Genomic DNA, 9,796 nt, shown 5'->3' with positions numbered 1-9,796 from the left:
AATAGTTATTTTATAATCAACTTAATCAATTGGTCTTATTATCCACTTAAGCCCTGTGCTATACTTTGTCGTAGCCTACAACGGCATCGTACAAAAATTGGCCAGCCCGTAATATTTACAGCACAGACCTTGAACTACGAGTGCGGTGTACAAAAAAAGGGTATAAAATAATCGTTCATTAATCGCAATCGAGGCAAAAGTTTGAAATAATGGTGATATTGATTTGACTTCGTATCGCCCCCCAGCCCCGTCCTGCTCAATCTGTTCTCTGCCTCTTTCTTTTATCGTCTGTCTTCTCCTCTGTCTCGGCCTGCCGTTGCCTGCTGATTTCTCCCCCCCCACGTGACTGCTGTTCATTTGTTCCGTTATCAAACCTTCAGTTGGCCACTTGGACTCGTGAGCACAGTGTTGAGAGATACATACTAGGCAGCTACATGGGCGCACAGGGCGGACGGAAATGAAGGTGTCCAGTTCTTGTTTTCCTACAACACGGCACCGAGCAGATCAAGACATGGTGCGGTTGTGGCGTGATGCTGGGTGGCAAAAAAAAAAATGTGTTGGTGATTGGTGTCTGTAGCAAGAAGATGAAGAAAAAGGTATAGAGAAAGGTCTTTGTAAGGTATTTCCATTTTCAAAAAAGTTCAGCAGTGTCTCGACCCGTCCCCTCGCCTTCCAAGGAACATGTTCATACCTGTCAAAATTGTTATTGTGCTTTACAAATGGTCCTCCTCCCCCTCGATGCTCGGGGAACTGTTTCACCAAAGTCCAGGTTTTTGTTTGTCGATGTTACCCAACCTGTCTTTGTGCTCGTAGCGATGTCCAATGTCCTGCTCCCAGACAAGTGGCCGTCTGGAAAAAAGAGGTCTCTTAAAAAAAAAAAAAAGCGCATCTTTTTCTTTATTACTTTTTGTTTGTTTTTTTCTTCAGTTTTTTTTATTTTCTTCCCGGTCCCTCTCGCGGTCCATTTCGGGGTCCTCGCCGCCTTCCAGAATGCGTGACTCTTTGGTGATTGGATGCAGAGGGTGCTAGCTCACAGACGTCGGGTCTGACGGTTCGCCTCCGAGACGACGACGACGCACAGGAGGGTCACCTCTGGCCTTCCAGCAGGGTCACCACCAGGGTGACGCACAGCAGCCATATATGGGCAAATGTGGGCGGAGCCGTGGATCTGCTATCTAAAGACGGGAAGGGAAAAAAGAAAGTGTCATCCACATAGAAATTAGGGTTTTCTTCACATTGTTCAAAGCAGAGCAGAGCATGGCCCTTTACATCTGTGGTTCCCAACCTTTTCTAGATCGCTTGAAAATCTCGAAAGTGTCCGTGGCCGAAGTGTTTTGGAGGAGACCGGTTAAGGGTCCACTTGTTATATTAGAGTTATAACACTGATTATTTTTACAGTGTATATTGGAGTCCCCGAGAGAGTAAATCCGTACTCCGTGGTTTCACTTAGTAAGAGACCACACCTTCGCTCAAGATTAACAGTTTATTGAAACAGAATGAGATGAATGCATGGAGTGGAGTGAGGAACCCAAGGTAGGGCGAGACTCAGGGTGGGGGCGTAGTCTCTGGAGCTGACGGTCATCTTTGCTCTATACTCGGAATGAGCGGCTGGTCGTCTCTGCTCCGTCACTGCCCCCCCTGGACTCCTAGAGAATCTAGGCGGAAGGAGGAGGTTGGGGTGGAGGAGGATGGCGATCTTGAAGAATAGTGAAAATGGCCGATCTACAAGTGCAGTACTCACAACCCATGTTTGGTCTGTCGTGGAGCAGAACAAACAACTTGGTTGAGAGATCGCAGGTGTATTTATGCTGTGGTGATTGCGCCAGGGATTGGCTGGGTGATAATGAAAGGCAGGTGAGTTGATGAGGAGGGAGGAGTTGTTGATAATGAGGGAGGAGTGGTTCGGGTGAGTTGATGAGGAGGGAGAAGTTGTTGATAATGAGGGAGGAGTGGTTCAGATGAGTTGATGAGGAGGGAGGAGTTGTTGATAATGAGGGAGGAGTGGTTCGGGTGAGTTGATGAGGAGGGAGGAGTTGTTGATAATGAGGGAGGAGTGGTTCAGATGAGTTGATGAGGAGGGAGGAGTTGTTGATAATGAGGGAGGAGTGGTTCAGATGAGTTGATGAGGAGGGAGGAGTTGTTGATAATGAGGGAGGAGTGGTTCGGGTGAGTTGATGAGGAGGGAGGAGTTGTTGATAATGAGGGAGGAGTGGTTCGGGTGAGTTGATGAGGAGGGAGGAGTTGTTGATAATGAGGGAGGAGTGGTTCGGGTGAGTTGATGAGGAGGGAGGAGTTGTTGATAATGAGGGAGGAGTGGTTCAGGTGAGTTGATGAGGAGGGAGGAGTTGTTGATAATGAGGGAGGAGTGGTTCAGGTGAGTTGATGAGGAGGGAGGAGTTGTTGATAATGAGGGAGGAGTGGTTCGGGTGAGTTGATGAGGAGGGAGGAGTTGTTGATAATGAGGGACGAGTGGTTGTGGTTAAGGTCAAGCGGAAGGAGGTCTCTTCTCCCTAAACTACGTTGTATAGTACAACTTCCCCTAATGCACATCAAACTAGGGATCCAAAGGATATACAAAACACTTATCCTGGGATTCATAACTGATTCGGCATGTTCTTTTTTTCTCTCACTTTTCAAGGGCCATATACGAGAGAACTATTATTTCAAACGTCACCTCACCAAGTCAGGAAGTGATGTGAATTTGACACACACGCACGCATGCATGCAAGCGCGCACGCACGCACGCACACATTCACCGTGGCGCTAGGTGCCCGCTTTGCCCCTTGGATAGGAGTTCCAGACTGAGAAGCGAAGTGGTAAAAAAACCCAAAAAAAGAATCCGCCAAATGGAGAAATTCTGTCTGAATCCCAGGCTACAAAATACTCACAATTCCACGTATTATTCGCCTAGCATCACATAAAAAAATATCAAAATGACAAAGGGCTTATTCATTTCAAGAGCCTGCCTCACAGAAGAGCAAAGAGCCTGCCTCACAGAAGAGCAAAGAGCCTGCCTCAGAATGCACGCTCTGAGGAAGGCTCTTTCCCGAAAAACGCGTAAAAGCGTCTGTCTGATGTGAGCCAAATAAGTGGGGAATTGTCAGCGTTTTGTCCTCTGTGAGTTGAATTTTGAGAAGCGCTACGCCGCTACCCGTTTCATAGCTTTGCTGTCTACTACAGCGTCACACAAAAGTAGCAGATCCACAAGCCCGAAACGCAACGCAAATTGACATGTTTCAAGCTTGTAGATCTGCTACTTTTTATATATTTCTGGACATATGAGGTTTCCCCCCCAACAAAATATTGCTTTTTAGAATATGTTTACTGGATGTGTGGGGTTTAACACTCCACCGAGAATTGTGCAGTTGAATCGTAAGCTCTTTTCTTCCCCCTAACTTAATTTTTTTGGGGCTGTTAGCTGCTTTTATAATGGGTTCTCAGTTTTTTGGAATACATTAACGAGAGAAACTAAATTATTTCAAGACAAAGAACTTTAGACAAGGGCTAGTTTTGCTCACTTGACGATTAAACACACCAGTTATATATTCATATAAAGCATTCTAAAAAGCAAAGAAAAAATAAAAAGATATTCTACTCTGTCTTCCACAGCAGTTGTTCTCAAACTTTACATTTCAAAGAACATAACTCTGAGGATAACCACATTTGGTTCCATTTGTACACTATAGAGTTACAGAATTGTAAGGGTCCATTTGTACACTATAGAGCAGTGATACTCAACCTCAGGCCACATCAGGCCCGCGGGACCATTATGACTGGCCCACCAATGAAAATCAAAAAAAAAGAAAAAAAAATCTGGAAAATGAAATAAAAATAAATAAATCTGAATGAAGTTATCTTTAATTACATTATTATAAGTAATACTATTAGAGTTGTACTATTACTCGAACGAAAATAAAAGCTTGGGGCGGGGGAGATGCAATGCAAATGAAAGACATATACTGTGTATCCCTATTCCCTGACATAATTTTATAGCTAAACGGACAGAATTCTATTTTATTTGAATGATGAAACCCAGCTGCCATTAATAGTTCTTCACTTATAGCTATCTATTTTCAGGTAGATTGTTTTATTTTACTCAGTCAGCCATATCACTACTAATTTTTTTTCATGAAAAAGGTCATAGCTGGGTAATCTATTTTCAGGCAAATTGTGTTTATTGTATTTTATTTTACTTAGCCATAACAATTTATTTTCTGTTAACCAACTTGCTGGCTGGCAGGCAGGCAGACAGCTACTCATAGACAGGCAGACAGACAGCTACTCATGGATAATTGGACAGGCAGGCAGTCAGACAGCTACTCATAGACAGGCAGACAGACAGCTACTCATGGAGAATTGGACAGGCAGGTAGACAGCTACTCAGACAGGCAGACAGACAGCTACTCATGGAGAATTGGACAGGCAGGCAGGCAGACAGCTACTCATAGACAGGCAGACAGACAGCTACTCATGGAGAATTGGACAGGCAGGCAGGCAGACAGCTACTCATAGACAGGCAGACAGACAGCTACTCATGGACAATTGGACAGGCAGGAAGGCAGACAGCTACTCATAGACAGACAGACAGCTACTCATGGACAATTGGACAGGCAGGAAGGCAGACAGCTACTCATAGACAGACAGACAGCTACTCATGGACAATTGGACATGCATGAAGGCAGACAGCTACTCATAGACAGACAGCTACTCATAGACAGACAGACAGCTACTCATGGACAATTGGACAGGCAGGCAGGCAGACAGCTACTCATAGACAGACAGACAGCTACTCATGGCCAATTGGACATGCATGAAGGCAGACAGCTACTCATAGACAGGCAGACAGACAGCTACTCATGGACAATTAGGCAGGCAGGCAGGCAGACAGCTACTCATAGACAGGCAGACAGACAGCTACTCATGGACAATTAGGCAGGCAGGCAGACAGCTACTCAGACAGGCAGACAGACAGCTACTCATGGACAATTGGACAGGCAGGCAGGCAGACAGCTACTCATAGACAGGCAGGCAGACAGCTACTCATAGACAGGCAGACAGTAAGACAGCTACTCATTGACAGACAGACAAATAACTACTCATGGACAGACAGACAGGCAGGCAGGCAGGCAAAGAGCTACTCATGTTATGTTATTATGTTATTATAACAGCTACTCATGTTATGTGCAATAATTTGTGCAGTTATGGAAACAGCTCTTTGTGTTTATGCAAGAAAATGTAACACATTTATTTATTTACATATTGTGTGCATGCACATTGTACTTTGATACATTTTGCGAAAATAAAGCAATTGAAAGAGAGAAGTTATCAAGTATCATTAATGTCGTAATTTTATCTACTGGCCCCTGGCCCCTTGCCATTTTTGTAATGTGGCCCACAGGTAAATCTATTTGAGTATCCCTGCTATAGAGTTACAGAATTGTAAGGGTCCATTGAGATCCCCGTCAAGGAACAAAGGGACCTCACTTTGAGAACCACTTTAGTTGCACAGTATTGGTGGAGACATGGCGAACACACACACACACACACACACACACACACACAATGGCAATATTTATTAACCACTTAAACCCCAGCATTTATGTTGCGGGGATAGCTTTCCTTCTTCTTCCACCACTTTTGACAACCTGTATTGCCATGTCTGCCTATTATAAGTGACTTAGTTTGTTTTCTTTAAAGTTGATCATGAATGTTGGTAGTTGCAGCCATGTAGTTGCTTATTTTGGCTTGTTTCCTAATGTTGTTCACCCTAGAACACCAAACACGGGGGTGATTTTCACCCGGACAATTATGTATTTGTAATTTTCATAATGTTGCTGATGTCTGAGGTGGGAGGGTCTTTCAGTACCTTCATGGTGCTCAGTGACATCATAGAAGGTAGGTTTGTTTCCCTGTCCACACCCCTGTTTTTTTCTACAGGCAGGTGTTGGGGTAAATTTCACCTGTTTAGTGATAGATAGTTCCAAACTACATTATTCTTTTTTTTGCCACCATGGGACCCACGACGTGTCCAAGATAAACAAAGGCAAAATACATTGTAAACACGATCCTACTGTAGTTTCTTTAGTTATGGGCCGTTGAATATAGCTTGTTTTGACTAAAAACGCGACCTGGGTAAATAATCAGAGATAAATGTATTTTCTGAAATCTGATAACGTGGAGGTAGACAATAGCAAAAATCACTTCCGGTTCACATCACGTTGGTATCCGTCTCCTAGCAACCTTGCATCAATCATACGTTGGCGAAGGGCGCCCTCTAGCGTAATCACTGAAAACACGCCATTCCATGTCCATGGCAGTCAAATGTGTTTTAAATCATATCATGTTTCAATATTTTTCTATATATAGGTCCAATATAAGGTCCAAATGACCCACAGTACTATGGCAGCTGTCTACAAGTGGGCCTCCAACCCTCCTCAGGGGGGAGGGGCAGGGGGGGAGGGGGTCTACTCACTGGGCTGGAGGTCTCGACATTCCCCTTCCTCAAGGGTCACGTCATCGATGGCAATGTCCCCTTCAATACCAGAACCCCGGATACCTTCCAGTACCACCTAGAGAGAGAGAGAGACAGAGAGAGAGAGAGACAGACAGAGACATCAAGTTTTGCCAGGAGTAGGCTGAGCTGTGGACATTGCTTTTGTCTATGTTTTTATGTGCACGCACGCACACCCCCCCACACACACACCCCCCCCCACACCCACACCCACACCCACACACACACAGCTGCTGCCTGTGTTGTGTGTGATTGATGAGGTGAGTCTATTCGCGGTACTTCCGTCTCACCTGGAAGGATGCTGTGGGGTGGATGCTGACTTTGGCCTGCCTCCAGCGGTCACCTTGGTTACCAGTCAGCGACCACACAGGACCCTCGGAGGTTGTTTGGCCCTTCTGCTTCAGCAAGGCGTTGAGCGTCCCTGTAGCAGAGAGAGAGAGAGAGAGAGAGAGAGGGATGATGTTATGTTACACTGCTGCAAAGCGGGCAGAGACCTCTTATCTCCATAGTTTTTCCGTAAATTAACGCCCTACTTGATCATACTACAGCGTCACAAAAAAGCATCAAAAGAGACGAAATACAGATGAGGTTTGCACGCGCGCACACACACACACACGCACACACACTGTTACACACGCCGTTGTAAAATACTCAATAAAGTGGTGCATTTATATACAGTGTATAGTGCTTTCAAATGTGCATTACATTCTCTCTCTCTCTCTCTCTCTCTCACACACACACACACACACACACATGCGCTTGAAAACACAGGTCAAACTGATACGTATAGATTTGGAACTTCATTCAAAACTTCATCTCTCTCTTTAATTAACTTTAACTCTCTCTCTCTCTCTCTGTTCCAAATGTATGAATTCCTCTGCATGCATTCAAAGCAGATCTGGAGCGCTATCAAAAGGTTAAAAGTGGGTCATAATGAATGCATGCATTTATTAATTAGGTGGCTCTGCGAGCAACGATTAAGTACCGGTAGTCCTCAGCATTATAATGCAGACATAATAATGGAGTCATCAGTGCCCAGTGCCCACACCCGGGGCGGGGTGGGCGAAAGGGCCTTTCTGTGTGGAGTTTGCAAAACATGCAGTAATGCTGGTCTCTAAACTACCTCCCCCTGGCCAGCCGGGACGCTTGATGGAGGGGAAAGGAACTGGTCGGAATTAAGTCCACGCGCTATGCCCGACCGGGGAAACTCCCCCCTGACACAAACCCCCAAAGTATCTTTGCAGTGAAAAATAAAAGAAATGCAACAGTCAAGTCTGGCTGTTTTCAAAGCCATTTGAAATTCATTTCTATACGTTCCATTCAGCCGTGGGGACCCCCTGGGGTCTGCACCCCGTGGGGACCCCCCTTGGGTCTGCAGCCGTGGGGACCCCCTGGGGTCTGCAGGACATTGACAACCACGGCTTCTCTCGATGAATACCTGGCATCCTATAGTATAATCCCTATACCACCAGTAGCCTATAATAACCAGTAACAAACCTTCCCCCAACGACGCGTATATACGGAATTAGCCCAGATTAAATTAAATTACATTAAATTGAAAGAGAGAAAACTATTTCTGAAATAGCATTTCTTTTTATTCATTTTGTGTTACTATAAAGATGAGACACACTATAGCGTTAGGTTGAAACGCATACTGTAAGTAGGTTAACAACCGGAACATATTGCCTTGTAGCACAGGAGAGTTGTGTTAAATCGTTTGAAAACAGGACAGGGAAACAGAACGGCTTTGATCTTGTTTTGGCAAAAGAAAGAAAGAAAGAAAGCGCGCATTCACAGCATTTATCTCAGGTTTAAAGGGAATGTGGTGAAGGAGATGACAGTGTCCCTTGTGGCATTGGCTGGGGTCCGACTGGGGACAGGGGTGTGTGTCCCCCATGCAGTCACAGCCAAAGCAGTTAACGGAGCGTCACAATCTTAATCACGTTTTCCATTTACAGTACATGTTGGCTATACTAAAATAGCATTTGCTATTTTATTCTCTCGTGGCTCAAGTCCGATTTAGACGCAGTACCTCTTTCGTTTTATTTTATTTTACGTCTCGGGTTTGAGAACGGAGCTTCCGTATTCCTGGAGTGCGGAAGCCCGAAAGGCGAGTGAGAGTGCGTTTTCTACAAGCTCAAAACGTGTGTCTTAGTGCCGAGTTTTGAGCTGGTAGATCTGCTACACTTTTGATCAAGTAGTGTGTCAGTTTGCAAAAGAAAAAAGAAACGCAAAAAGTTTCGCAATATGGAGATAGGAGGTTTCTGCCCGACAGCAATAATATGCTAAATCCCATCCACATCACATTCAGTGTCTCATTCTAGCCCTTTTTATTTCACTGAACCAGGCCTAAATTGTCTACAGCTATAATTTGCATGCTCACACACTTTTCAATGTGCTTAAAAGGCATAATCATTGTTGGGGCTATTATTTTCTAATTGCTTTATTAAATAAAAGGACAGCTTTGCAGAGTTTTAATCTAATTGCTTTATTAACCAAAGGGCAACTTTGCAACGTTTTTTTTTTTTTAACTTGAATTACATCGTTTTACTGTGAGGACGAGGAAGACTTTACCATGCATTCTATCTCATCGGCAAACGCCTGCTTTGGGTCTACTACAGCAGTGCTTTTGACAATGCCAAATTATAATACAGGTTATGTTTTTCACATTATTTGTATTTAGAATGATCTCATTTCCCTAACGGCGATGAGCTGATCTACAAGCTCACACCACAGCACGCACATGATGTGCAGTGAAGAGCCTGTGGACGTGTGGAACGTTGTCCCCGGATGTTTTAGGGAAGGTTCTGACAAGCTTCCCTATACAGGTATAGCTGATCTGAGTGAGCGGAAGGGGTTGTAGGTTTGAATCAGGCTTTGAAGATATGGGGGTGCCATACCTTTGGTTGCTTTGTAGGCCAACATTTGAGAACCACTGACAAAGAGACAACCAGGTGCTCACCGAAGACATATAAGTCAATAGAAAGGTGCTCCTGGATCTGCACCACGTCTCTGTGTGTACGTCTGTATTCCACGTGAATAGAGAACCACTCGCTCCACTAACTTCAAATTTGACACACACGTTCCACACCACCGCAGGGAGTGCAGTGCCCGGCTCGCTGGTTGTCCAGAACCAGCACAAAAGCCTCTGCCCAGACTCCGGACAGGGCCCAAATCCAGATCACCACTAGATCTCCATATATGGACCTGGCCTGTTCTGACGGTTGATCACCCCCCAACGGGCACTGATCACACCTAGATAGCTGCCTGTTCTGACATCACAAT

At 44.9% G+C, this 9,796-nt stretch overlaps 1 protein-coding gene across 2 annotated transcripts in view; it reads right to left on the bottom strand.

Annotated features, from left to right (window-relative positions):
* Positions 1-645: 645 nt before the first annotated feature.
* The window catches only part of LOC308334137 (MAM domain-containing glycosylphosphatidylinositol anchor protein 2), a 298,760-nt gene continuing 289,609 nt past the window's right edge, over positions 646-9,796 (bottom strand). Inside the window, exons 16-18 of one of the 2 annotated variants that reach the window (XM_080790725.1) lie at positions 6,802-6,932; positions 6,469-6,569; positions 646-1,171 (exon numbers count right to left, since the gene is read on the bottom strand). In XM_080790725.1, the coding sequence (XP_080646851.1) occupies positions 1,087-1,171; positions 6,469-6,569; positions 6,802-6,932 (317 nt within the window). In that variant the 3' untranslated portion in view covers positions 646-1,086. Of the gene's footprint in view, positions 1,176-6,468; positions 6,570-6,801; positions 6,933-9,796 lie in introns of both variants that reach the window. The other variant, XM_080790724.1, reaches the window with a different exon arrangement.

This window comes from Protomyctophum bolini, assembly GCF_963924005.1.
Source record: "Protomyctophum bolini genome assembly, chromosome: 19".
NCBI classification, from domain to species: domain Eukaryota; kingdom Metazoa; phylum Chordata; class Actinopteri; order Myctophiformes; family Myctophidae; genus Protomyctophum; species Protomyctophum bolini.
This window is presented reverse-complemented; position numbering and strand designations above follow the sequence as displayed.